Source organism: Petaurus breviceps, unplaced genomic scaffold (assembly GCF_028583685.1).
Source record: "Petaurus breviceps papuanus isolate PSGF00001 unplaced genomic scaffold, PetGlider_PUasm1.0 156, whole genome shotgun sequence".
In the NCBI taxonomy this organism is placed as follows: domain Eukaryota; kingdom Metazoa; phylum Chordata; class Mammalia; order Diprotodontia; family Petauridae; genus Petaurus; species Petaurus breviceps.
In genome coordinates, this window is record NW_027185720.1 from 8,742,692 (window position 1) to 8,769,995 (window position 27,304).

Here is a 27,304-nt window from a genome sequence, read left to right on the forward strand (position 1 = left end):
GCCCCTAAGCAATCGGGGTTAAGTGACTTGCTCAAGGTCACACGGCCAGGTGTTTCTGGGTGGGTGCTGAGTGTCTGAGCCGGGATTCGATCCCAGGTCATCCCGACTCTGGGGCCGGGGCTCTCACGCGCTGAGCCGCCCCCATGTCCTATTTTTCTTTGTTTCTTTCTGAACTTCCTTCTGTAATCTTAAAAAAACGCTACGATGACTTTCTTTTGGGGGGAAGCGTTATCACCAGCTCCCCTTTTCCCCTTCAGCCTTTCCTCCAAATAAACACAATCCTTATAGTAAATAAGTATAAACAAAACAAATCCCCACATTTTCTACATCCCCAAATGTGTTCCACTCTGCACTTTGAATCCATCATGCCTTTATCAGGAGATAGTTAATATGCTTCATCCTGAGCCCCCTGGACATGTTCAGAGTCCTTAAGTCTTTCAAAGTTAAGACCACCGAGTTGTTATTGTACAAATGGTCCCACTGATTCGACTCAATTCACTCTTCATCATTTCCAAGATGTGTTTACAGGTTTCTCCGAAACCCTTATTTTCATCATTTTTTTCTAGCACAACTAGCACATTCAACTACATTCATATACCCGAATTTATTCAGCCATTTCCCTATTGATGGGTATACCCTTAATTTCTAGTTTTTGCCACCATGTAAAAGACTGCTATGAACATTTCTGTACACATGGACCCTTTTCTTCTTTCTTTGAAATATAGTCTTAGTAGTGGTTCTAATGGGTCAGAGGATATGTGTATTTTAGGGACCTAGTTCCAAATCGCTTTCCTTCAGAAGGGCTGGACCAACTACATTAGGGAGACTCCAGGGACACTGCATACTCTGAAAAAGGCAGGCAATATGAATTGTAGATTTATGGTTTCCTATGGAATTGTTCTGGGGGTCGTCCTGCTGTGAGTATGGAAATGCTTTTTTTTCTGGTGTATAAATTCAGATAAAAAAAGGCAAAATTTTTGTTGATTGATTAAAGACAGTTGTCCTATGCCCCCTAAGTCGTCTTTCCTCCAGGCTAAATATGATAACCTACCCCGAACCCAGCCCCGCCCCATTTTGCAGGGCTCCCCTGAACACCACCTTTTTCCAAGAGTCCGTTCCTGAAACCCCCACCCCATTAGAACTGTCCAAAAGTGGAAATGGGCTCTTTGTTGTCACAGATTTAGCAGTGGATGGGACCATTTAAACGTAACTGTTAAATTTAGTACATTTAACTCCATGCCCTCATTTTACAAAGAAGGAAACAGAAGGATTCACAGCTAGCATCTGCATAGCATTTTAAGGCTTGCAAAGCATCTTACAAATATGGTATCGATTGTTCCTCACAACTCTGGGGAGGTTCTGATAGCTTCCCTTTTTTGCACTTAGAGAAAATGAAGGAACAGAGGTAAACGATGTGTTCTGGGTGAGGCTGGATTTGAATTCAGCTCTTCGGAGCTACCTTGGTGGCATCAGAGATGGGATTGGAACCTGAATCCTCTATTCGATGAACAATTATTTATTTTTTTTTGGAGGGGGGAAGGCAGGGCAATTGGGGTTACGTGACTTGCCCAAGGTCACACAGCTACTGTCAAGTGTCTGAGGCCGGATTTGAGCTCAGGTCCTCCTGACTCCAGGGCGGGTCCTCTCTGGCATTGTGCTAAGTCCTGGGGACACACAAAAAGGCAAAGCCAGTCCCTGCCTCTGACTCCGAAGTCAGTGGTGGTGTTGCCCTCAGGACCAGGTTGTGCGTCCACACGTCGACGATGCTGGAGGGGATTCGAGCTTGGATACAGGATGTCTAGGGAAGGCCGGCTCACAGTAACTGTAGCCGGAGGACAAGCGGTGGAAGACTCGCGCCTGCGCAGTGTCCTCCCTGGGGCTGGGGGTGGCGCTCCTCCCCCTCCCGCTCTCGGGGGCGCGCACGCAGCCCAGAACTGTCGCTCGGGCGCTGGCGCGCGCGCTCTCGGGGCCGCGGCCGTGCGGCCCCGCCACTCCCCCCCGGCGCCCGGGGTCGGCGGCCCGACGGCAGGGGGCGCCCTCATGGGAGGGGGCGGGGGCGGGGCGGAGCTCCCGTGCCCCGGACCGAGGCGGGCAGCGGACGAGGCGGCTAAGGAGGAGGAGGCGGCGGCGGCAGCGGCGTCCCGGTCCCTATCTCTGTCCCGGCCCCGCGGCAGCCTGAGGAGCGACAAGGGGCCCCGGCGCCATGAAGCTGCGGGTCCGCGTCCGGAAGCGGACGGCACCGCTGGAGCTGCCGGGCGCAGAACCGACGCTCGGGGAGCTGCGCGCGCACCTGCGCCAGGCCCTGCTCCCCGCCTGGGGCTACAGGTGCCGGAGCCGCCACAGTCGGGGAGGGAGGGGCGCGGAGAGGGGCGAAGGGGCGCATGCGCGGGGCCGCTGGCGGGGCGCGTGCGTGGGGAGGGTCGTGGCGGGGGAGGGGGGGGGGGGGGGGGGACCGGGGAAGGAGAGCCTGCTTACCTGGCACCGAGGGACCGGGACGGGTGTGTGCGCCTGCAGTTTGGCATCCGGGGCCTAAGAGCGTGTGCATGGATTTGCACCCTGGCCTCATGCACACAGTGTGAATGTGCAGCTTTGCATCTGGTCGGCACGTGGGGGGGGGTGCGGGGAGCGTGGGCGTCCCGGTGTGCGTGGGCGGCACTGGAGTGTCTGGCATCCAGGCGCGTATGTGTAGGGCGTTCATGCACAGCTTAATGGGGTGCCCGCGTGTGTAACTGCGTGGCGTTGGGTATGGGGGAACAAACCAGCGAGGGAAAAGAAACTAACTAGTTGGTGCGTTCTGTTCTTAAAGCCTCTGACATGTGGGCGGCAAACGAGGTCCCTTCCAGGGAGTGCCAGGGCCTCTGGTCCTGCTGATAAGGACTGGGGCAGGGGGGTGCAGTTGGAAGGATGCACACGCCCTGAGCTCGGGTTTTTCCCCAGCTTTGCCTCTTACTACCTGTGTGATTTTCCCTTTTCTGGGTCCCCAAATGAGGATGTGAGAGTCCCTGAAGTCCCTTCCAGCTCCAGAGTTAGGATCCTTTGGTTGTGTTGTGGAATGGCTAGATTTCCATCTTTTTTTTTTTTTAATTTAGGTTTTTATTGATCTCTTTTTTTTAACGGCCTAGATTTCCCCTTCTATCTGTCCCCAATTCCTTCCCAGAGAGCCATCTCTTATAACAAAAAGAAGAGAAAAAGAAGCAGTAAAATCAGTCCATATCTTAAAAAAAAAATATGACTTGGTTGTATTCCACACCCCTTAAATACCTCCTCCCCCAACCGTGCAAAGACCATCTCCCCTCAAAAGCCTTTAGGATGTATTAGGGTTTTCTAGCCATTAAGTCTCTTCTCTAGCTTAAATATCTATTCTTGTTTTTAGTAAACACAATTTTAATCATCCCCCCCAAAGACCCTCAACAACAAAAAAACCTGCAGCCATCCTTCTCTGACTTGTCCCTGCTCCAGTAATTACTGGTTTTCCCCACCTGTAAATTATCTTGCATTTATATTTATCCAAGTATGAGTTGTAGCTCTTGTAAAATGTAAGCTCTCTGGGGGCAGCAAGTACCTTAAAAATGTTTGTTGAACTGAAAACTGATCCTTGCTTTACCTCTAAATGGTGGGGGTGTCTGGCAAAGAGTTCTTTCCTGATGTAACAGCACATCACTGACTAATGATACTGTTCTCCATTGATCTCTTCCAATGAACAAAAAGAGACAATGCATCCAAAGACATCCATTGAACTGTTGCTTCTTTTGGAGATGTTTTTCCTTTTTCTGCCAAAGTTGTCACCATCATTATTTGAGCAGCTGGCAGGTTTTCTGCATTTTGTTTACAGAAGCAGTTTGCAGATAGAAGCATAGTCACTTGTTTTCTGACAACCAGGGGTGATTTCTAGCCAATTTAATTCCATTCTAAAATGTATGTATCACTGGCCATACAATTTAGCCCCCTGAATCTGCTGAAATAAAAGGAATTTAAATAGGAAAGATCAAAAGCTAATTTTCTTAAGCACTTTGGGGAGTGAAGCTCTATGAAGAGGGAAAATTATTTCCACAGAATCTGACAAGTTACTTTTTCAGTACCCAGTTAACCCTCATAACTGTTGGTTGTCTCATTACCAAAAGGCATCATAATTATGCTCAATGGGGTGTCTTATCATTTTTAAAAGTGATTCTTTACAACAGTGTTGGTGTTACCTTCACAGGGTCTTGTCTTCTGTGATGGAGCCGCAGTTGAGATTCTTAGTCCCTGGCAGAGCCTGCTTTTGGGCCCTGAGAGGGCCCAGAGGTGTTCTTCCTGGTTCACCGTCAGCGAGGCCCATATTTGGAGCTCTTTGTCTAATAGGGATGATGAATTCACAGCATTTGCACATCCTCACTAAGCCTCCTTTATGATTAATGGCATACACCTGTGAAATAATGCCTGGGCCAAGTTAGAGATGCAGTTGTTCTAAGCTGGTCTGTGAAGGGGTTGAGGCCCCGGCCCCGGCTTCTCTAGCATCATGATTTCACTGATTGCATGAATCTTCTGAAAGTTGTTCATGGCAGGATCAGATCATGGGATGACTGACGCTGCAGTCCTGAGTGGGACAGTAAGGCCTTTGGCAGCTCCTAGCCCTGTGGCTTGCCTTCTGTGGTCATACCATGCATGTGCTGTGATTCTGAGTGCATGAGTAAAGCGTGTGGTGTTAACTGTGTCCTTACCATTTCATTTGGCAGTTCTGACATCCAGTTTGCAGTAACACTGAACAGCAGGGATGCCCTCACTGACGATGAAAAGACCTTGGCTTCCTATGGGATTGTTTGTGGGGACTTGATCTGTGTGGTTCTTGAGGAGGCCGCAGCAGACTCTCCCGTGGACCCATCTTCAGATTCAGCACACGCTTCTTTCCAGAGTAATCATGATCAGCCCTCTTTGGTCCCCGACCGGAGTCAGTCCAGCCATCTAGGTGAAGGAGAGCCCGAGGACCCGACCCTGCCGCAGGCAGCCCAGCCTGCTGTCCAGAGGGCGGACGACATGGTAAGGCCTAGGACCGACATACTGAGCAGGGCACTAGCCAGCTGTCAAGCCCAGAGCCCTTCTTTACTTCAGTGCTGCTCGGGGTGACTCCTGGCAGGTGGCCTCAAGGTCAGGCCTGGAAAGGAGATTCTTCCAGGCTAGTCACATGGGTCACCTTGGAGCTGGTGTTTCCCCCAGGATCAGCTCTCGGCCCTCTGCACCCCCCCCTCCCATTTTCACTTGTTAAGGGCAGTCATCTTCCTTTATTGCCTCAAGAGTCTGACCTTTGCCATGTGCCCATCAAGCTCAGACCCCTCACTGAAGCCCTAGCTCTGAGTGTCTCCATTTTCCCATTTCTGTGAATGGCACCACTGTTTTCTGTCCTACCTCCTGGTTACTATTATTTATCCTTGGTTCCTTTCCTTCTCTGCCTTCGCCTTCCTTTGTGTTCTCTGGAATCCTTTTGTGCACAGATTTCTCTTGGTCTTGGACCTTGTCTCATATTCTTTATATCTGTTTGCGTTCTTGCTTTGTCTGACCCGTGGGGCTGGGGGAGGAGGATTCAGAGCTCTTGCTTTTCTGTGCTGGCTGCAGGCCCTCCCCCTGCCAGCGCCGGCCCTCACAGTTGGGGACTGCAGCCCCTCTGACCCTGTAGCCCCAAAGCTTCCTCCAGCCTTCTTCCTTCTCCATTAGCCACCTCCAAGGCGTGCCGCGCTTGGCCGTTGCTGCTCATGTCTCTCTTCTCGCCTCTGCTCACCTCTGCCCTCACTGCAGCCTCTAGGTCCCCTCCCTTGTCTGGCTCTCCCTCTTCTGGCCTCACTCTCGGCCCTGTTTCTGGCCACTTTTGCTCTGCGTCGTCCTCAGCCTTTGAATCCCATGTGCTCTTCCTTTTGCTGCTCATTCCTGGCCAGACTCTCACCCTTAGATGTTCCCTGAGGCTGGTTCTGAGCCTGTCTGTGCTCCTGGTGTCTTGTTCACTCCCAGGGGGGTCTGTCCGTCTAGCCCTCTGACAGGGCGTCACTAGCTACTTGCAGGCGGCTCCCCGCAGATGCCCCACCTGCATTCCAGATTGAATGGCTCCATTCCTCCTCCTTTCCCATCTGTCTTTTCTTCTCACTCTCCTGTTTCTGTGGAAGGTACCACCATCCCCCTACTCCTGCACCTTTGCAACCTCAGAATCGTCCTGGCCACTCTCCTTCCCCATTTGCCTTCTCTGGTTGATTCTCCTCCCATATGGCTTTGGCTTCTGCCCCCTTCTTATCTACGTGACCATTGTTCTGATTTGGGCCCTTATCACCTGTGGTCCTGGACTGTTGTAATCGCCTCCTGAATGATGTCCCTGCTTCATAGGCCATTGTGGTGGTCCTCCTCTGTTTTTGCCTCACTCGCCTAGGGAAACAACCCATCTTCCATATAGTTACCACTGTGTTCTCAAAAAACTCCATTCACTCCTTGTGGACTTTAGGATGAGATTCATAGCTTTCTGGCCTGGTTCCAGGCTCCCGTTTCAGACTTCATTTTATTTCTCTCTTTCACACCCTCTCCAGTCTGGCCCAAGTTGTCTGCTCGTCGCTCCCCAGCTTGGCGGTCTGCCTCCTGCAATGCTCCCCCTCTTCTCCTCTTCAGACTCCAGCTGCTTTCATGACTGGGCAGGGCCCCTTCTTGTAGGAGGCTTTTGCTGATACCTCAGGTTGCTTTCTCCATCCTCGTATTTCCTGAACTTTGTGGCTATTTCCACTCCAGGAAAAGGTAAATTCGTTGGGCACAGGACCTGTCTCATTTTTGCCTTCCCCTAATGCCTTAAGCTCTCTGTTCTGCCTGTGTTATGACCTTGGACTTGGAACTCCCAAAGGGTCCCTGATCAAGGGCCACTCAAGCCTTCTTTCTCTTTTCCCCCCTTTTTTGTAGACACTAGACAGTTCAAAGAAACATCAGTAAAAGGGGGTCTCCTCAAGGCTTGGTCCTGTTTGCTCACATATTAGAAGACAGCTTTGCTGTTGTGCCCCAGCTGGCCTCCTACAGTCACGCGGCCTGTTTCTTAGCAGGGCTGCTGGTCACCTTCTCCCATTTGTGTGCCTGCCCCTTCTAAAATGCAAAGCCGAGAATTGGGCCCAGCTCAGGGTCCCTCAGGAAGATTTCCCCTTCCTGCCCTTGTTCTCAGGGGCTTTTCTCATAGGGCAGCCCACCTACGTCTGCCATTAGTTGGCTCCTAATTGAACTTGGAATCCACTAAATCCAGAGGCCTTTTCTATCCCCAGCCTGTGGTTATACACAGCGTCACATTCATTTCTCTTAAATTCTGTCTTGGTAGCTTTAGCTCAACATCTCAGCCCATCAAGGTATTGTTCAATACCAGTTCTGCCATCACACAACATGTCAGCTGTCCCATCCACTGTTGTATCTTCTGCTAATTGGAGAAGTATTCCAGCTAAATCTTCCTCCAAATAGTGGGTGAAAATATTGGAAATGAGCATGGGGTTTGGTGTGAAGAATGCTTCCTGGTTATCATTCAGAGTCCTGCGCTGTTGCCCCTGTGATCCTTGGCATGCTATGACTTCTCCAGACCTTGGCTCCTTCACTGCAGGGATTGAGCTCTTGATCTTTTGGATGGGCTGAGGACAGAGGGCAGTGCTGGGGATGGAAGCCAGATTGATATGTGAATGGGAGAGGAAATAGGTCATGCGTTTTTCTAGGAGTTTGGCTATGAAAAGGCAGAGATACAGGAAGATAACATGAAGGGTGAAAGAGTCATGTGAGAGTCTTTAAGGATGGTGAGAGATGGAATCATGGGGTGGGCTCCCTGGATCCGAGGGCCAGGGAAAGGGCCATCGTGTACTCTTTGGTGCCATATGGTAGAACCAGGAACACTGGGTGGCACTTAGGGGAGGGGTCAGTTGGTTAGGAAGCGTTTATTAGGACAGGAAGCATGCCAAAGAACTGGCTATGTCCCTTTAGCTCCTGCATGTGAAAGCACTCTCAGAGCTGCCCAGGACTGGGGGCTGGCTGGTGTTAGTCTCCAGGTTATGATGAACAAGCCCCTGTTAGTATCTTCCCCTGCAGATCTCTGCACCGGGGCTGGAAACCAAGTGTGGCACATTTACAGTGGTTCACGGTTTTTCTCTTTCAGCTGGCATCTGGTCTAGATTTTGATTCCGGATTAATTCAGGAGGATGCAGATATGGAAGAGGGTGCTGGGTCCTATCCCATGGAACCAATGCTGTGCAGTGAAGCCGTGGATGGGCAGGTGCCACATTCCCTGGAGACGCTGTACCACTCGGCTGAATGCAAAAATGCCAACGATGCCTTGATTGTTCTGGTGCATCTTCTGATGCTGGAGTCTGGCTACACCCCCTTGGTAAGTCCTGCAAGATAGCCCTGGACCTGGGGTTGGGCTTGGCTGTGCCCCTGGCCCTGAGCTAATGGTGTGACATGGTTGAGGCAAATTACTGCCCCTCTCTGGGCCTCGCTTGACTCATCCTTAAAGTGGTAGGATTTATTAGGTCATGTATCTTTCTATCGTGTCTCTGACATGATAAACTGAGAAGTCAGGCTGTCTCCTAACAAGCATATTAGGATGCTGGTATATTGTGGAAATGTTAGCCAAGGATTGTGGTTGCTGCCCAGGCTGACTTTTTCCTTCTCCCTGAACGGGGTTTGGTTAGGAGGCTCAGGGTGAATGTGGTAGAAGGACTGCAGATGGGCTGTGTGTGCATGCGTGTGTGTGTGTGCCTGTGTGTGTGTGCATGTGCATGTGTGTACATGCCTGCCTGTGTGTGTGCATGCCTGCTTGTGTGTGTGTGCGTGCATGCCTGCATGAGTGTGTGTGTGTGTGTGTGTGTGTGTGTGTGTGTGTATGTAGCTTCACCAAGGGAATTGAGAAAGTGGTGGCCGCTGGAAGGCTGGGGAGGAGCTTCTTTCAGAAAGGACCCTGCAGACAGTGACAGGAAGCCCCCCCAGCTTGTTAAGTGTAGAGCAGACTCAGCAGAGCTCCCATCATCTTCCTCCTCGCCAGGACGTGGGGGGCATTTTAACTAGTAGAGCCGGGAGCGGCACCGGAGAGTGGCCGGGGTGACTTCGTCCTCCTGTCTGTGCTCGAGCTTTGGATACCCAGGCATCATCTTGTCTTCTTTCCCCCGTGTACTTCCTTTTCCTTTTTTCTTGGCTGTGTCTTTCTCGTCTCTCCCTCATGCATGGCTGTATCCTTTTGCTCTGCTTGATTCTGCATGGGTGGTAGTGAGCGGAGGACAAGAGGGGCCTCGGCGGTGTGAAGAGTGGGGGGAGCCACGCTGCACCTCGCGCAAGACGTGGGAGCCGTGGTCAGACCTGCCTGCCACCCAGGAGGAGTGTCCGGGGGAGGCCTGTCGCCAGCTCTGGGTCGCAGGTCCTTCTGGCTCATGGGCCTGTAGCACTGAGTGTAGTTGTTTAAAAACGTCAGAGTGTAAATTAAAGACCCGCACTTGGTGTTTTCTGTCATGTTTGACATTTATTTCACACTGTTCTCCCCGCCCCGTTTCAGAATCTTGTGTTTCTTGCGCTGTTTCTCTCTCCAGTAACAAGACAACCAAGTACGTCTGGAATGTAGCAGGAGATTTTGTTGTATTGATTCATGAGCGTTTGAAGCACATTTTATGTAAAATCTTTGATTTCTTCCCCCTCAGTTTTTACGCACAGATGGCCTAATTTGGGATGGGAGGAGGTAGGGGCCACGGTGATTTCTAGAGACGCTCTGAGCTTCTTGAGATGTTCATTGGCTTTGGGTAACACCCCCTTCTTTGGATGTGATCCCTTTCTTTTGCACCCAGGGGACTGAAGCAAAAGCCGTGTCCATGCCTGAGAAGTGGCGCGCGGGAGGCGTCTACAAGTTGCAGTACACACATCCTCTCTGTGAAGATGGCACCGCTGCGCTCACGTGCGTTCCTCTGGGCAGCCTTGTCGTCATCAACGGTAATCTGGCAGCCGAGCTCGGCTTTTTAACCTGCTCCCCCATAAGACCCAAATAGGCCATTTCTGTTGTTAGGCCAGGGCTCTGACACATCTGCTCCATTCAGTCTCTTAGTCCTCCTTGGCCTCGGTTTCCTCATCTGCAAAATGCAGAGTGCTTTGTGACTGTAGAACATTCCACAAATGTAAGTCATTCTTACCATTATTATTATCACTTCCTTTTTTCTGTGGCTCAGTGGGGAGGGTAGCAGACTGATTGGGGATCATGGCGCCCTATGGGAGTCCTTAAGGATGATGGCCTAGACTCTGCCTGACAGGTGTCTTGGGACAGCAGGGTGCCAGCCTGGAGCCCCTCTTCTCTGGGATGACTTACCTTGCTTAATGTGGATAGAGACAGGCTTCTTTCCCCTCCTGTAGGGGAAAGGAACTCGATGCCTTGAAATATCTCAGGGGACAGCTTCGCAGGCAGTGAGGGGTGGTGGACATGGAGAAGGAGAGAGGCTCCTTACCTCCCCTTCATCGGGAAATCCTGACCATTGACTTGTTACTCAGTTTAGTAGTAGGTGTGTCACTAGGACAAGGGTCTTATGCCTGGGAGAAGCAGTTGGGACAGTGCTTTTGCAGGAAAGTCACTCAGAATAAATGAATTCTTTATGGCTAGGATTTTTTCCTTGGTGCACCTAGGAAATACCACCTTGGCATTTCATGGTATGGTCCAGCAACTCCCTGAGGCCCTTCACCAGCTGCTAGTAAACTGTGGACAATACCTAGAGAACCACTGGTCCTTTTGAGAGCTTTCTCTAGCTTTGGTTTTCAGTACTTTGGAGATTCAAGATTTTGCTGCCCAATTTGTAAGCCAGAATTGGAATGGCTGTACTTTGAACAAGAGTATCTTCAGCCCAATGATTTTGGGTATCTGATTCTCAGAGTCGAGGGGGATCTCAGAGGTCATCTAGTCCAGCCTAGACCTGACTCAGAATTCTTAGATTCTAACGACATACCCTTAACTCCTTCTTAGCCTTAGGAAGGGGCTGGGTCCCTTAATAGGTAATTCTAGGTATCTTGAGTTAGTCACATGCAGTAGTCTGAACTTTGGCTCTGATTGCTTGGGTGGCCCCTTGCAGCTCTGAAGCATAAGCATTCTGGCAGCCTGGCTGCTTGGTCTGGGCTCCTGCTTGTCCTGCTTTTGAGAGGCCTCCTGGGACCTGCCCATGGGGAAGGCTGGAGGCCTCTGGGCTCAGGCTCGGGCTGCCGTTTTTGACTTGGTGTCATGGAAGAGGTTCTTCAACCCCTTGGACGCCATTTGCTGTTTGTAAGGCAGAAACTGGCTTGATGTGGATGACGTTTGGGCATCCACAGCTTGGGCTGTTGTCCTTTGCTGCTTATCAGTCCCTCACAGACTTTCTCGGGAGGCAGACATTTCGGGCCTGATTCTGAATTCTGAAAAGCAGTTATGTATGCTCAGTGTGAAGGAGCACATCACTGGGCCTTTCAGGGAGGTGAAGAAATGTCCCTTTGTGTATGTGACTAGAAGGGGGCCTGGGGCAGGGGCAGGGCTCCTGATGGCCTGGGGCCCTGGGCTGGGGAGCAGGCTCTGGGACTCACTGCCAGAGGTTAAGTCAAAAACAAACCGAGTTATTAGTGACCTTGTTAGAAATAATGACTTCTTTGTGCTTTGCTGCCTCCCTCCCGTTAGCCTGTTAGCCTTGCTGCATTTGTTTCAATTGCTAACAAGCTGCTGTTGGCAATGCTTCCTAGGCATACATATAAAGACTCTTACTGTATTTTATCTTGGTGTTTTACAGGGACTTTGCTTCTTGAGGAGGCAGATTTAAACTAGGTAGCTCATTGGTTAAGGAACTGGTTAATGGTTTACAACAATTCCTTGTGTATAATTTGTGTCCTTCACGAAGAGTATAGTGTAGACAAAGAAACGAAAGCCTTCACCAGAAAAGAAAGCAGACATGAGCCTGGTATAATCTCACTTTTCTTTTAACATTTTGCAGCTACATTGAAAATCAACAATGAAATTAGGAGCGTGAAAAGATTACAGCTCTTGCCAGAGTCTTTTATTTGCCCCCATGAACAAGGTAATTTAGCTTTATGTCATTTGAAAACTAAAGACCTTGGGATGTAGCCTTGTGCAGTTGGGATTAGCCTAGAAAGTGACTATACATGGTGTTTGGGGGGAAAATGTTTCTAAACTAGTGAAAAAATAAATTTAGATTTAGAAAAAGGTCGAAGAAAAATACTGTTGGATTTCTAAAAGCATGAAAAGGTTTTGGTGATGGGATCCCCACTTCCACCTCTTGTCCTTGTTTACCCCCTTCTCACCCCAAATGGCCTTGATGAAGTGCAGGAGGGATAAAGAAATCTTTATCTGTGGTCACAACATTTTTTTTTTCTGTTTTAAAAAGATATGTTTCATTTGGTTTCTGTGAATACAACTTTTCACACATTCCCCCTGAAAATATTATTTCCCTGTCCCTAAGGGGGGACATCTAATTATCTAATTTTTTATCTAATTTTTAGACCATTGCTATAAAATGATAATAATTCTGCTCATTGGGGTATGGTTAGGGCTTAATCATTTCTGAGAAGAAGCAGTGTCATCTTTTTGGACTCATTTTTTTAGAATATTTGGTAAAACAACCATTTATCAAGTGTCATTTATTTGCCAGGCACTATGGAGCCAAAGACAAAAGTGAAACAGCCCTGCTCTCAGGGAGCTTATGTTCCCTCAGGGGAGACAGCACATTCATGTGTAGGCCTATACAAGATCCATACAAAGTCAGTGCTTGGTAACTGTAGAGGGGAAGGCTTGAGTGGTTGGGAGGACCAGGAAAAACTTCTGGCAGAGGGTGGCCCTTGAGCCAAATTTTGAAGCCTACAGGTGATGCTGAGGGTTTGGATGCTGGGGGGACAGGAGTGGGGGTGGGGGAGGGGCGCCCACAGGCCAGTACAGTGGGAGTAGCCAGTGTGGATGGGAAGACTGCCTGAGAAACCTACAGAGATTCAGAAGGCTCAGGCTGGGAAGAGTTTCTAATGCCAGCAGAAGGGTTCATGTTGCTTCTAAAGGCAGCAGGCTGTCACTGGAGTTTGTTGAATAGTAGCTGGGTATACAGTTATCCCTTCCATGTCGCAACTTTCCCATCACAGTTTTGATGTAACTTGAGTCAGTCTAGGGATTTTTTGGGGAGTTTAGCAGAAGCTGCAGATGACATGCAAAGGCCAGCAGATGACGCAGAAAAGTTTAGAAACTTAAAAATGCATAAAATATATGTAAAATATAATATCAACCCAAACCTTAAGGTAAGGCACTGTAAATACTCCATAAAAGAAAAAGAAAAATGCAGACTTCAAAGGGAGAGCCAAAAGATTTTATGTGGATTTCCCAGATTGTGGGGGTGCTGTGCCCCTAACCCCCACAGTGTAAAAGGGATAAGTGTATAGTGTGAGACTTATATTCCCTGAAAAGAACAACGTATGACTTTACCATTTTAAGAAGCCAAAGAGGAAATATTGAAAGAAAACATCCTCTGTGGTTCTTGTGTCCATATGAACAATGTCCATATGCCAAGGACACCAGTTTTGCCAGCGTTTGCATTGGTACGCTTGGCAAAGCCTGCCTAGTGCTCCTGCTGAGGAGGGCACGAGTGTGAACTAAGCTGAGGCTCACTAGGCATTAACCCTGCTCTGCTGGAGGCCAGGCCATTGCCTGCTGTAGGCACTGGATGGGTGTGGTGTCTGACCCTCCCATGGAGGTTGGTATTTTACAGGGCAACATTACTCATGACCTTCTAGAAAGTGTCCTGTGGGGCTGCTTTTGGAGACACTTTGGGGCTGGGTGGACCATTAAACATCTAAGCTAATTACAGTCTTTCTTATGGAATGTTAACGATGGGGCTGAGTTTATAAAGCCACAAATATGCTTGAAGTTGGTTGGATCTGGATCAGGACATTTCTGTGAGTATTGGCTTAGGATAAATTGAGGGGCAAGGCCCATGTAGAAAGCAGCAATGTCTTACGTGAAAGTCTTGTGAGACTGTCATATATCCCCTGAAATATTGGTGTTGTGCATGATGTGGGTAAGGCTTCTATGAGAGAATTTTGGAGTCTAGTATTTTCCCTTCCAATATTTTGCAGGTGTATGTATCAAAAAATATGAGGCTTGGCAGATCTAAGTATGAAATTTTCTTTTCCCTGGGGGGAATTCTATGTCTCTGTGCCTCTAGACTAACATTTATGAGTCATTTCAATATATTTCAAGCCTAAACTGTGACTGAACCGAACTGTTGTAGGACCTTCACCAGAATGCAAATCCCAACCAATTGCTTTATTTGACTACTGTTAAATAGAGACTAAGGAATTAAGGGAACAGAGGGAAGGTGAATAATGGGACATTAACTTATCTCTTTCAACTGAAGACCATTTAATTCTGAAAAGTGATTTTTTAAAAAAACCTGTCTATAGGCTATTTTTTTTTTGTCAACAGATTTTTTTATAATGGACTTTTATTGCACTGCAAACTCATTAATGATTGATGGCAGTCTCATAAGTCTTTAATTGACATAGTCCTTCATGTTAATGGTGCCATTATTTATTGCCAATTTGAAATCTCCAGATACATCTTGAAGTGTGAGACTATGTTTTCCTCCACAGGCTATGTTGGAAAATCGTGAATTCACCCTTGGAGAGGCCACAACCCCTAGATTTTTTATATTGCACTTGTGCATTGGATTTAAATGTCATTAATGTTTTTGGTAATGCCAGATTCTTACCCGTGATGCGCCTACAAGGAATCTTGCTTGGCACTCTGCAGTGGGTGAATTGCTGCTTGCTGCCGCTGCTGCCGCCATGGGGCTTAGGCAGCGGCGGGCGGTCTTACCTTTTCAGACCTGGATGCTGCGTCCTGCCAGTCACAGAGGGTTGGTTCTGCTCTCTGGGCTCCCGGGAACATGTGTTACTCCAGATACTGGTTTTAATGAGAAATTTGGTTTGTAAAAAAGAGCCAGCTTTTCAGACCATTGAATCAACTGTCTGCTTTTCAGAGTGTGTTGGTTGGGCTGCTTGGCCCTACACTCTTCCATCTTTTGTCTCAGCAGATGACAACGTGGCCAGCAAATACAAAGACCTCCAGAAGCTTTCCCGCCTTTTTAAAGACCAGCTGGTCTATCCTCTTCTGGCTTTTGCCCGACAAGGTGAGCCGTGACAAATGATGCTGGGGCCCTCCGCTGATGACATTCATTCATACACAAGGCCGGGGCTGGGCTGCCATGGGCATGAATCCAGCCTCTGCTGTTGATCTGGGTCACCTTGGGCAAGTCATTGGCCTTCCCTGGCCTCAGTCTCCTCGTCTTCCCCCGCAGGGGGTTGGAGGAAATGATTTCCCTGGGCTTTGTAGGTCTGGGTGCTTAGAGGCGACTGTGCCAAGCTGTGAGTGAGGTGCTAGTGGAGACCAAAGAGTGGCTCCCCTCCATTCTAGGCTACGTGGGCAGTGTCTTTATTGCACTCAGGTCAGATCATGTTTTTCAAGCATCTGTCCTGTGCCAGATAGAGAAAGGTGAGAAGCTGGCCCTGCTCTCCAGGGCCCCCGTCTGATGGGAGACATTGTGCAGACAGCTAGGTGTGGTGTCGGCGGAATACATTGGGATGGGGACCAGGGAAGGATTCCTGGAGGAGATAACATTTCAACTGGGCCTTGAAGGGTAGAAAATTAACCTTGGGTGTTTCTTTTTCCTTTTATTTTTATTCTGGGGCCCTGGAATTATGTTATCTTCAGTATTGGAGACTCTTAGTGTGGGATCAGTGACTCCTCAAATTTGAGAGGGGCTTGTGGCCCAGAGAGAGAGGGTCAGTCATTTCCCCATGGACGTGCAGTTTTGGGTGTGTTGGCGGCAGCACTGGGGCCCGGCCTTCTGCCTCCCTGCCTCTCCACTGTTGGCTTTGACATAGAACACCTTTTTTCACACATTCACGTGTACGTGAGTGTGTAAAGAGTTTCAGCACTCTGTTTGCTTTTGTTGATTTGTTTCATTATATCAGCAGTTTTGAATTACAAGCTCTCCAAGTTGTAAACAATGGCCTGTTAAAAAAAAAATACACATATACATAACATGTTCAAATATCAGTAGAACAAAAAACAAAGCAAAACTGGATAATTTCTTAAGAGTTTACAACAGACAAGGGTTTCCTTGCATTGGTCTGAGAAATCTGTAAGGGAACAACCTTGATGATCCCCGTCAGAGCCCAGTGTAATGGGTGTTTCAGTCCTCTGCATCCTTCCCCCTTTGTGTTAGAAAGGCTCAGAGGTTCATGGGAGGGAGCACCAGCCGTGGGCTTCGGTCTGCAGCACTGCTCAAAGGCCAAGTCCTCTCATTGGTCACGACCCAGTATTAAAATGCTTTAAGGCAAACAACCAAGTGCAGTGTTGAAAACTTAGTTAAGACTTCTAACGGGGGATGAGTTCTCTGTTATTAATAAGAATGTTATGAAAATTACCTCTAAAATCCTGTAAGAACTGAAATTTCCACAGGAGCTGGGCCTGTTCCAGACCATCCCTATTAATGAAGGCCTACAACGGTGCAGCTAATCTTCAGACTAATGCTTGTCCAGCCCCATTGTTCAGAGCTTTCTGAGGAATTCTCTGGCTCCTTGGGAGTGTTGGGATGGCCTCTACCTTCCTTGCATCTTGAGGGTGTGCCGGATGACCCCAGCAGCGTGTGGGGATTCAGAGTTTGCTGTGGGCATAAGTGCCCAGCTCCTGGAGGGCAGGCTGGGGGTCAGCAGGAGATCTTAGTGCCCCAGCACCAGTGACTCATTTTTCTTCTCTGTTCTAGCTTTGAACTTGCCCGATGTGTTTGGTCTAGTCGTCCTTCCGTTGGAATTAAAACTGCGGATTTTCCGGCTGTTAGACGTCCGTTCAGTCCTGTCTCTGTCTGCGGTTTGTCGTGACCTTTTCATTGCTTCGAATGACCAGCTTCTGTGGAGGTTTATGTACTTGCGGGATTTTCGAGGTGATTTTCAGAGCATTCTAATTAATGACGAAAGAGACCTACTTTTCCCCATCTCCATGTGGAGTCTTAATTAAGTAGGATTTGCCAAGAGTTTTTAATAGTGTCCTTTAGTTGTCTTCCTCTAAGTGTTTTAAAATTAATTGATTGTAACCAGTAGCATGAATTAGACCAGAAAGAGTCTGGCCTTTGTGTTGCTTTGCAAATGTCCCGAGAGCTCTCACATTACACCGAATCCCTGGATTCCCCTTAACACTTTGGGCTCATTATTTAAATGAATATTGCAGCCAGGCTCCATAAGAGGGAAGGAATAAAACCTGCTCTCCAGCCTAGGGAGTCCCCACTGTGCAGATAATCTGTGCTAGAAGTGATGGCCCTGATCCTGCCCTGCAGGCCGTCCCGTGAAGGCCTGGAGCATTGGGAAATGCAGGGAAGCTGGGGAAGACAGAAGCCGCTCAAAGCACTGACTTGTCTGGACTTTGCCCGGTCCTGCTCTCCCTCCTCTTCCCTGCACTCTGGGCTAGGAGACTCACACCTTAGTATGAATGAGTTTCCCAGACAGCTTTCCTCCTGCCATCTTGCTGAGCCTCTCTGGCCCCAAAGGAATGGGGATTGTGAAAGAGCCCAGTGTGTGGAGTCAGAGACTGTTTTCTGTGACCTTGGCTGAAGCCTGCCCTCTCTGCACCCTTATAGCTGAGCTGTAGCCTGGAAGAGGTCCGAGGAGATGGGCTTGCTCCCTTTGGACTCTAAAGCCGGTGTTGCTGTGCTTGAGGGAGGGGCAGGGAGAGAGGGGGAAGGGGCCAAGGAGAAGGCAGGCTGGGAGTTCTCTCCTTCCGGGGGGGGGGGGGTTCCCTGAGTTCTCAGAGAGGGTCCTTAGGCCCAGGGCCTGGCCCTTAGGTCACATTAGGCCTTGCTGCACTCACAGGCTCCCTGTCTTCATGTTGGCCACCAGGAACCTGAATCTGGGGTGAGGGGTGCAGTAAAGGGGGTGTGCCCAGCCTGCCTCCGGGAGTCCTACATTTATGGGCCCACTTTGAACTTTGCCTTGGGGCAAATGAGTCTGGATTGGTTTTTGAGCATGAGAAGCATTGAGATGCATTGGAGGGTGATGGTTAGAGGGCCAGAGTTGGCCCCTGAGGCTGGGGGTTTTGTAACCTCGACCCATCCTGGGTGTGACTGTGGGTGCTTAAGTTATGGAGGAGTGGTCATTTTGCATCAGTGGATGGCATTCCCATGCTTGGAATTCCCGGCCCTGCTGAAGTGACAGATTGGGACCCCTCAGGCATGGGGGAAGGGGAGAGATGGCGGGAGGCCATCAAGTGGCGCTGGGTGGCAGCTCCAGGCTTCTGGCCCTGGTTGTTCCCAGACATGCCAGTTACTCTCTTGAAATCTTTCCCTTCAGGCCCCTCCCAGCACCAAGTGCCTTCTGAGGGTTCTGAGTAGCCACTAGCAGAACCTGGGGAGGGAGAATGACTTCCAGGGTGCTCCCCGGGGCAGAGGCCCTGCCCCCTCAGGCTCTGCAGGACACTGTGGCCATTTTAGCCTGAGGAACAAGGAAACAGGAGCTCTGCTCCAGGCAGGAAGCTGAGTGGAACCTTTCCCGTGATGTTGCCCCAGAGCCTCTTTGAGAAGGTCCTGAGGCCTACAGGCCTTCTCCATCCCCAAGCCAGGACAGTGCCGAGAGCCGCTTCTCTGCAGAGCACAAGGCTGAGTTCAGTTGGGGTGGTCAGCGAGCCCCAGAGCTGAGGAGAGCTGACTGAGGAGGGGGGAGTCACAGAGAAGTGATCTGGGGCAGGGCTGTGGGACCACACGCAGCCTGCCCACTTCAGGAGGCCCTGGACCTAGAGTCCTGAGATGGGGCCCAAGTAGGTTCAGTCTGCTTCATTTAAGGAAATGGGACGTAGGCTTTGGTGTGTAAAACGAGGAGGGGATCCTCGCGTTCTTCATAAATTTACTTATGTGAGATGCCCCCTCCCCTGATCATGTTGGACAGATGAGGTTATGCGGGAATTAACCTAGGAATGTGTCTCTCTTTGTAGATTGTGCTGTCAGACCTCGAGACACTGATTGGAAAGAGGTAGGTGCCTCTTTGGCGGCTGCTGTCCATAGTGGGGAAGAAGGGCTAGCCAGGCGGTCAGCCAGTGTGCTGTTGTGTTATGATGCGTGATCACAAATGACGGTGTTTGAGTGGAAGGGCCCCTTACCAAGAGGGGCAGTTTCTGGGGTGCCTGGCAGGCCTCACCCAAACTAACGCAGTGCAGGCGGGTCATTCATTGTTATCTTTAGGGTGTGGGGTACTTGAACGTTATTGTGGAGTGTGTATGTGGGAATATGTGCACATATGTGTGTATGTGCTACGTGTATATGTTCATGTGTTTGTGCCCATGTTTGTATGTGTGTGTGTGCACGCACGGATGTTCTACCTTCACAAAGAGCCTGACGTCTTCTGGACTGCAGGCCTTAACTGTAGGCCTTGTGGGCTCCTCTCCTCAGGAAGTTGAGCTCTTCAGAAGTGGTTGTGAATTCTGATCACACTGTTTGGAGCCACACTTAGGGCTCTTTTAACTTGTGCAAGAAGAAAGAGGGAGGAGGGGATTTCTCTTGGGTGTAGGTGAATCTATAACTTGAAAACTAGATCTAGTCAAAGGAAAAGCAACCTCCCCACCTTACACTGCTCCACTGTTTTTTTTCAGCTCTACAGGAAGCAAAAACAGAGGAAGGATGCCCTGAGATGGCGGCACCCCATGTTCCTGCCCCCTCCGCCCCACCCCATGCCGTTCCACCCTAGTCCCTTCTACCCCAGCCCCTTCCCCCCCAACCCCATGTATCCCCCAGGTATTATTGGTGGTGAATTTGATGAGAGACCAATGCTTCCTTATGTTGGGGACCCGATCAATTCACTCATCCCTGGCCCTGGTGAAACCCCTGGCCAGTTCTCCCCGTTCAGACCCCACTTTGATCCCATGGGCCCGTTTCCTGGGCCCAATCCTGTCCTGCCAGGGCGAGGAGGCCCCAGTGACCGGTTTCCCTTCAGGCCCAGCCGTGGTCGGCCAACTGACATCCGTCTCTCGTTCATATGATGGTATTTTAAGCCCGTTCGAGCTTGCTTTAGGTTCTGTTTTATTTTTCCCTTCAAACCACAGTGTCATCTCCTTGGGGCTCAGTATCCCTAATGTTTGCTCATGGTTGTGCGCTCCCAGGCCCTCTGACTAGGCCTGCTTCAAGTTTCCTTTGGGGAATACGCTTGGATTACCAGGTTGCTGAAGGCATCCCCGAGAAAGGGGTGCGACTCAAGAAGAGGAGGTGGCGGGGGCTCCCTGGTCTCTCTTCCCGGTCTCAGAAGGGTGTCGAGGTTACAGCATGCTGCATCAGATGGCCTAACATGCAAAGTAACACGTCTGCTCTGACTTTTCTTACAGAAAGATCTATAATAAACACTTAGGAGACCTTCCCAACCCGACTGGGGCCTTGTTAACTCTCAGAAACTCTTCTCCGTGGTGGTAAACTCTAGAGTATTCCTGCGAGGCACAGGGATCTTACCCCTGGGGGCCTTCTCAGTTAGGGGGCGCATGTGATCAGTGGGTGATGAATGATCTGTTCCTGAAAACCAATTTAGTGTCTGTCTTTGAACACCTTGATGTCTAGTTGGTGATTTGCTGCTTTAAAAAAAAATTATTACATGAAAAGCAGTTGTGGTTTGAAGACCATAAATACACACATATTCAAGATTTTTCTTTTCCTTACAACAAAGACCTAACACAAACAGACCATACACACAACTGTGTAGAAACATGCTACAGCGGGACCAGCTTTGAAAATCTGAATCAGCATGAGGAGAGAAAGACTGCTGGGGTCTGTAGCAGACATGGCTTCCTCCTTCCTTTTGTTCCTTTTGCATATACGGCAGTGGCTTGGGAGAGTGTTAAGGGAACAGTTAGGATCCTCAATGTAAGGGGATACCATTCTCTTTTTGCTATAAATTGAGACCTTTTAAAAATGACTGTAAATAAACTTAGATCAACAGTATTTTTCCATGGGCCATGTCAAAACAGTAGCTTAAGTAATGGGCACTGTATATCACATATATTCCCACTGTGATTTGATTAAACAAGCATGCATTTAATGCAGTTTAGCTCAATTGGGTTCTGGCTTTGAGGCTCACCCCTGAAGTTTTAATGGAAGTAGAGAGGTAAAGAAGTGTTCACACCTGCATTTCATTTACCAACACACTTCCCCCCCCCCCCCCCCCCCCCCCCCCCGGCTTTTTGGAGGGGAGAAGGAGGGTGTTTGGGGTTAAGTGACTTGCCCAAGGTCACACAGCTACTAAATGTTAAGTGTCTGAGGCCCGATTTGAACTCAGGTTTTTCTGACTCCAGGGCCGGTGCTCTATTCACTGCACCACCTAGCCACTCCTAGTCCTGAAGTTTTAATGGAAGTTAGAAAGGTAAACAAATGTTCACCCCTGTATTTTATTTAGCAACACTTTTTTTCTCAAACTGTATTGGCCCTTCTTGAAGAAAATAACAGTGCAACACTCACAAGCAACCAAGGTCCCGTGTCTAAAAGGGATGATCCTAGTACAGTAGGCGTTGGCGTCCGTCAGTTACAGCCACGTGTCTCTGGCCACTCACCGACACACGTGTCCAGGGGCTGCTGAGTCCATGGTTATGTGCCCTTTGCTGTGTTCTTTCACGTGGGTCAGAATGCAGAGTTCATTGAACTGCCAGGGTGCAGCAAACATCAATAATTCCTCACTGATAGTGTTTCCATGGTTGCGAGTCCAATGCCCCTATGATGGACAGTGATGCAGGGAAGACGAGTCAGGTATGGATGGTTAGCAGCCCCACAGAGCACACCTGTGCAGGATCGTGGGCTCTCTGAGGCCGTTCTGTCCAGGGTGACCTGTGCAGCAGGCCTCCTGTCCTTGACTAGTGGATATCCACCCTCAGCTTAAGGTCTCCAGTGATTAAGAACCCGCTACTCCCCAAGGCAGCCCATCGCTCATTACCTGGAAACATGTCTCTGATTTCTGCCCACTGTTCTCGTTCTTCTCTTCTGGGACTCTGCAGGACCAGTGTAAGCCTCCCACACACCAGGCCTTGGAATGGTTATCAAGGCCAGCTGCCGTGTCCCTCAGGGTCCTCTTCTGGCTACACACTCTTCATTCCCTCAGCTGGGCTCCAGGCCTCACACTGTCTTGGTCTTCTCTTTGCCTGCTTTGGTTTGTCGATGTCCTTCCTCAGAGATGGCACCCAGACTGTGACACAAAGCCTTAGATACGTGACCCTAAGGGATCTTTGCTTTAGTCCCTCTAATTTTCATTCCAATTGAAATTGAAGTTCAGTTTACAATTCCTGTAAGTGAACCTCAGGGAGTCCGAAAGGGATTGACTTGTGGGCATGCTGATGCATGTGCCCGAGTCCACATTGTAGAGGGTGGGACCGGATGTTGATGACCCTCGAGGACTTTCCCGGCTCCTAGAGCCAATGTGAATGCAGTACAAGCACATTTCTTTTTTTCTCCTGCCACTTTGCCTTTGCCAGACCCCGGGTCCTGAGATAGCCCTTAGCTTTCTAGCGCTGAATGAATCTTGGGAAGTTGGCTGTGGTGATGGTGGTGTGCCATATAGGCCTAGTAAGAAGAGGAGCAGCTCCGAAAACTTGGCCAGGGTATGCCCACATCTTGTTTTACAAACTGCGGCAGGAGGTCGGTTTGAGTTAGGCACTCTGGGGTTCCATAAGATTTGGGGAGGAAGTTTGGAATCTGACTTGCTCACCCAACTGCCAGGCAGATACAGCCCCCATAGACCAGAGGCTCGCCTGCCAAGCTTCCACAGTTATCTTTTGTTTTCCCAGTTGTGAATATTTTTTTGCTACTGGGAAATTTTCTCCAACATAGGACTTAAGTGTGTGTTCCATTCCAGATTAAAATGCTTAAAATCAGAAAATCAGACTGAGGAGAAGGGAATATTCCCTTGTACCCCTGGTATCTGCCTACTCACTGAGAAAACCAATGCAGCAGAGTATATCAGCTAGTTCTAAAAATAAGTCAGCTTAAAGAAAAAGTTTAGCAGGTGGCCATAGACCCTACACAGGGTGGCCTGGCCTTTCCTAGATGGAAGGAGAGTAGCTGCACTCTTAGGAAAACTGCTGCCCTTTGAGTGTGGAGGTGAGCTGCTGGGGTCAAGGCGAGGACCTGGCTGAAACATTCTTCCCAGCTGGTTCCTCTGACACTTTGGGTGCTTCCCCTGGACCCTTCCCCCACTTGCAGTGCAGACTTGACTGAAAAGAAGACCTGTGTATGTCCACACGCTCCTCTGGTTCTGCCCTGGGAGGGCACAGGGGGTCCTTTGTGCCCTTTATGCATTGTGCCTCTTGTCAGTGCACTGATCAGCCTGGGTTTTTTCCCAGACTACTCACCCATATCCAAAAGGCTGCCCTTGTATTCGTCAGAATCTGAATATTAGAGAACACCAGAACATTTAATGCCAGCAGTGGCTCCTTTGTTGGTTATATCAGCCATGTACAAAACTTATTAGCCTGAACCCAAGCTCCCTCTGGAAAACTCAGAAGGAAAGCCTGAGACATGAAAATACCTTGGAGGTCTGGCCCTACGTAAACCAATGGCAATTGTTTGTCCCCAAGTAGAAGTCCCTCCTTTCTCACTGAGGTAAATGACCAGTCGCACAGCTAAGCTGGGATTGAGTTTTAATTTTTATTATTTTTTTTAGGATTGAGTTTTTAAATGATTCTTTCTTCAGTCCTCCCATTTCCCTGTGCCTCAAATCACTGGAAACCAGAAGCTGGTTCTCCCCCCACCCCCAATAAATTCAAACTGCTTCCTAGACTAGAGGAAAGGAGAGCATCAAATTCCCTTTAGGGAGATTACACTCTTGGCAATGGGATTTTTCTCAAGCAAGATTTTAGGGATGCTGTCTGCCTTGTGGTTCAAGCAGGATTAGCCTTATCTCAAAATCTGCAGGGTTTGGCCAGCAGGAATTCCAATAGATATGGGACCTTTGGATCTTGCCATGGACCTTGGCAGACAAGGCTTGTCTGCTTACTGGAACGCCTACCTGACTCAGGTTATGTTTCTGGTGAAATGCTTCCCACCTGTCAGTGGCCAGCAGCCTTGTCTGAGCCGCTAAAACCAGTCCTAGGTGCCAGCTGGTGCCTACTCCTGTGGCCTGCTTCCAATGGAGTATGGCCACCATGGTCTGCTTTTCACTTTCCCCACTTGTTTTTCCAGTTTAGAATTGCTCTGTTTGAAACAGAAAATCTGGCATTGATTTTCTTTGTCCTTAGTGCCTCCCTCCATCTCACTTCAGTACTTTTCCTTGGTGGTTTCACTCCATTATTGAAGCTTATAGGACATCTCTTTTCTTCCTAATGCTCTGTCATTTAATTTGGTTCACTGATAAGGCAGTTGGCAGATGGGTTATAAAATAACTATCCTAATTTGCCTGTTGGAACCACCTTAGGACCCTCAGTGAACAAAAAATGCTCCTTTGATTTGAAGTGTTATAGAACTTTATTTCTCTGGAAAACCAGCTCCTGGGAAAGGTATGAAGGAGAAAGAAGAATCCAGATGTCAGATTTTCCTATTGCATCTTTTTTTTTTTTTAAAGCAATTGGGGTTAAGTAACTTGCTCAAGGTTACACGGCCAGTTATTATTTCTGGGTGTGGTGCTGAGTATCTGAGCCCAGATTTGATCCAGGTCAATCCCAACACTGGAGCCGGTGCTCTTACTCGCTGAGCCACCTGGCCACCCCTAAGCAATCGGGGTTAAGTAACTTGCTCAAGGTTACACGGCCAGGTGTTTCTGGGTGGGTGCTAAGTGTCTGAGCCTGGGATTCGATCTCCAGGTCTTCTCAACACTGGAGCTGGTGCTCTTACTCGCTGTGCTACCTGGCCGCCTGTAGCGTCAAGCACCCCAAGCGTCCTCAGGGTTTGCCGCCACCACAGGTTCTTGGATCTGCTTTGATAAAGGAAAGCAACTCAAAATGGGTTAACAAGCTTACTTTAATGAGTCAGACATATATCGTTTACCTTGTTCAGGGGAAAAAGGTCAGCACCCCGAACCTCAAAGTATACAGGCAGAATTATCAAGACAGAAACAGATCAAGTAGACAGATTTCCAAACTGTCCAACCATTACATCCATAACAAATCAGCATCTGGGTTTTTCAAAGCTGGGGGACTCTCAACAACGGCTTCCCAGAATTCAGATCAAATCACAGAACACTTCTCAAAGTGAGTCCCAAAACAAAGCCTCACATCAGGGCTTATATAGCCTTCTCCTGGCTCAGAGAATGTAACAACCTTATTGACCCACTGGCCAATCAAAAAGTATCTACTGAAAAACAAGCCTCCCACCCCAGGCTTCTGGTGCACTTTAGCCTAGGGGCAGGGAAGATCTTCCAAATTTGCATTCCCATTACACCGCCCCAATACCTATTGCATCTTTTTAACCTTCATGTGATATTAGATTGGTGGTGTCACACAATATTTCAAGAGGTTTGGGTTAGGCCTTGTGAAGGGGCAGTGCCATTCAGCATTCTGGTATCTATTAGGCTGTTTTCTTGAAAAGTAAAATATCTCCATTAGCATTTCTGCTTCCTTCAGGGTTCAGTTAGGGAGCATTTTAACAAGGAAGGTAACACAGGGATTTCTTAAACTGGTGGAATCCCTGAAGATAAATGACCTAGCAAATGAGCTTTATACCTTATTATATTGAGTCAGCATGGTGTCATATTGGTCCAAAGATAGCCTTGGGTTTTGAAGGGAAAAAAACATTTTTCCAACTACAGGGGAAGGCCTATGACAATTATTCCTTCTCTTTCCAGCTCACGTGGGTTTCAGTACTGAGTCAGCCTCTGAATTTCTTGTTAAACATGAAACCTTGCCACAGTGAACGTAAGCTTTAGGTTGTGCTCTTAAAAGGAAAACACACAGACAAAAACACACGCACACGTGTGCACATGTGTGCACACACAAAACCCACCAACAGAACCTGAAGGTAGAGACTATCATCCAGATATACAGTCCTTCTGTTTTCAAAGTGATACTGATTAAAATTAGCTTAAAGAAAGGGGGGAAATGGTGAGAAGTTATATATATTTATCTACATTTACATCTATATACATATCTATATTTACATATAAATATATACATATACATACATATTTATGTATATTTTCATATACATATATGCGTATATACATGCATACACACACACATATATAAATGTTAAAATGCCAGTGAACTTCCCTTTGAAAAATCCAGTTTTCAAAGTGGGTTTAGGAATTCTCGAGGGAAAAATGATTCCCATTTCTGAGGTCATTACAAAGAAGTTAATGGCAGCATGCACAGGGATATGCCCATAGGGAGAGCCAACCTGCATTAGTGATGGGCCAGGGTATGGTCTGTAGATAGTTATTGTGTGGCTTTTAAGAGCCACAGGAGGGTTTTATGATGCCTGCAGGAAGCTTCCTAAGTGAGTTCTTATTTACCCAGAGCTAATCTTGGCTTATCCAACATTCTTCAGGATCACTACTTTCTGTTTTGGGTCATCTGAGCTAGTGTGAAATTTTGTAACGGTGTGACTGCCCGAGTACTGTGTTCTGTACTATGCAGCGTCTCAAGCTGCCTGGAAACATCCTGTATTTTCTCTGTCCAAATTGGCCAGAATGAATGAGTGCAGACCACTGGTGCTGCCCACCTGGGCTTCACATTGATCAGGCAGTGTGAACTCTCCAAGGGACAGAAAAGTCTTTTATTTGTAATGTTACCTACCCCAAGAGAGACAGATGGAAGATATCAGGTATCAATTCTTATATATTACCAGAGACAACAACCTTCCATTTGATTGCAGTGGGTGGTGGTGGTTTCTGAACCCAGACATCCTTTAGTGTGTGGTGGTAATGGAATCCTTCGATCCCCTTAACCTAACACCCAGTAGCACTTCCCTTCCCAGAGAACCTCATTTTTGTCATAGTAAAATTCACCTTCCTCTCTTTACTGTGAGAATGGCAAGTTCTACTTGGGGAAAGAACCTAGTTTGGAAAAGCATGGGTACAGCAGATATGGTACAGCCTGTTCCAATGGGAGAGGATGGATCATTTGCATTCGTGGGTAGATTTAAAATCTCATTTTTCTAGTTACTCCATCCTTCTTCCACACTTCTTCCCCCCCCCCCCCCCCCCCCCCTCCCCCGAGCCCCACATATCCGGGGGGACAAGGCTGGTTGACAACTTCCCACCCCAGTCGTCCGACTTTGGGGAAATGCGGGTGGTTGGCGGATGGAGGTGTGAATGAGGGGGGGGGTGAAAGGCAAAAGGTCCCATCTCCATTGTT

General features: G+C 48.6%; 2 protein-coding genes across 4 annotated transcripts in view; one reads left to right on the plus strand and one right to left on the minus strand.

Moving 5' to 3' along the window:
* The window catches only part of RTCB (RNA 2',3'-cyclic phosphate and 5'-OH ligase), a 300,226-nt gene that overhangs the window by 76,600 nt on the left and 196,322 nt on the right, over positions 1-27,304 (minus strand). The window lies entirely within an intron of this gene.
* Positions 2,056-20,407, plus strand: FBXO7 (F-box protein 7). Of its 3 annotated transcripts, none has more exons than XM_069082017.1 (9): positions 2,056-2,325; positions 4,716-5,016; positions 8,123-8,350; positions 9,798-9,939; positions 11,943-12,026; positions 15,039-15,137; positions 16,776-16,952; positions 18,989-19,026; positions 19,643-20,407. In XM_069082017.1, the coding sequence occupies exons 1-9, from the start codon at positions 2,204-2,206 to the stop codon at positions 20,027-20,029; spliced, it is 1,578 nt and encodes a 525-aa protein (XP_068938118.1). In that variant the 5' UTR covers positions 2,056-2,203; the 3' UTR covers positions 20,030-20,407. The 3 variants fall into 3 exon arrangements, with proteins under 3 accessions (XP_068938118.1, XP_068938119.1, XP_068938120.1); XM_069082018.1 differs by having other exon boundaries at positions 2,057-2,325; positions 15,042-15,137; XM_069082019.1 differs by lacking the exon at positions 2,056-2,325 and adding an exon at positions 2,529-2,575.

Excerpts from the sequence above, each read along its gene's own strand:
- FBXO7 (XM_069082017.1), top strand. The coding sequence starts at position 2,204 with ATGAAGCTGCGGGTCCGCGTCCGGAAGCGGACGGCACCGCTGGAGCTG. Across the intron at positions 5,017-8,122 it reads TCCAGAGGGCGGACGACATG|CTGGCATCTGGTCTAGATTT; the intron begins GTAAGGCCTAGG and ends TTTCTCTTTCAG. Across the intron at positions 12,027-15,038 it reads TATTTGCCCCCATGAACAAG|CAGATGACAACGTGGCCAGC; the intron begins GTAATTTAGCTT and ends CTTTTGTCTCAG.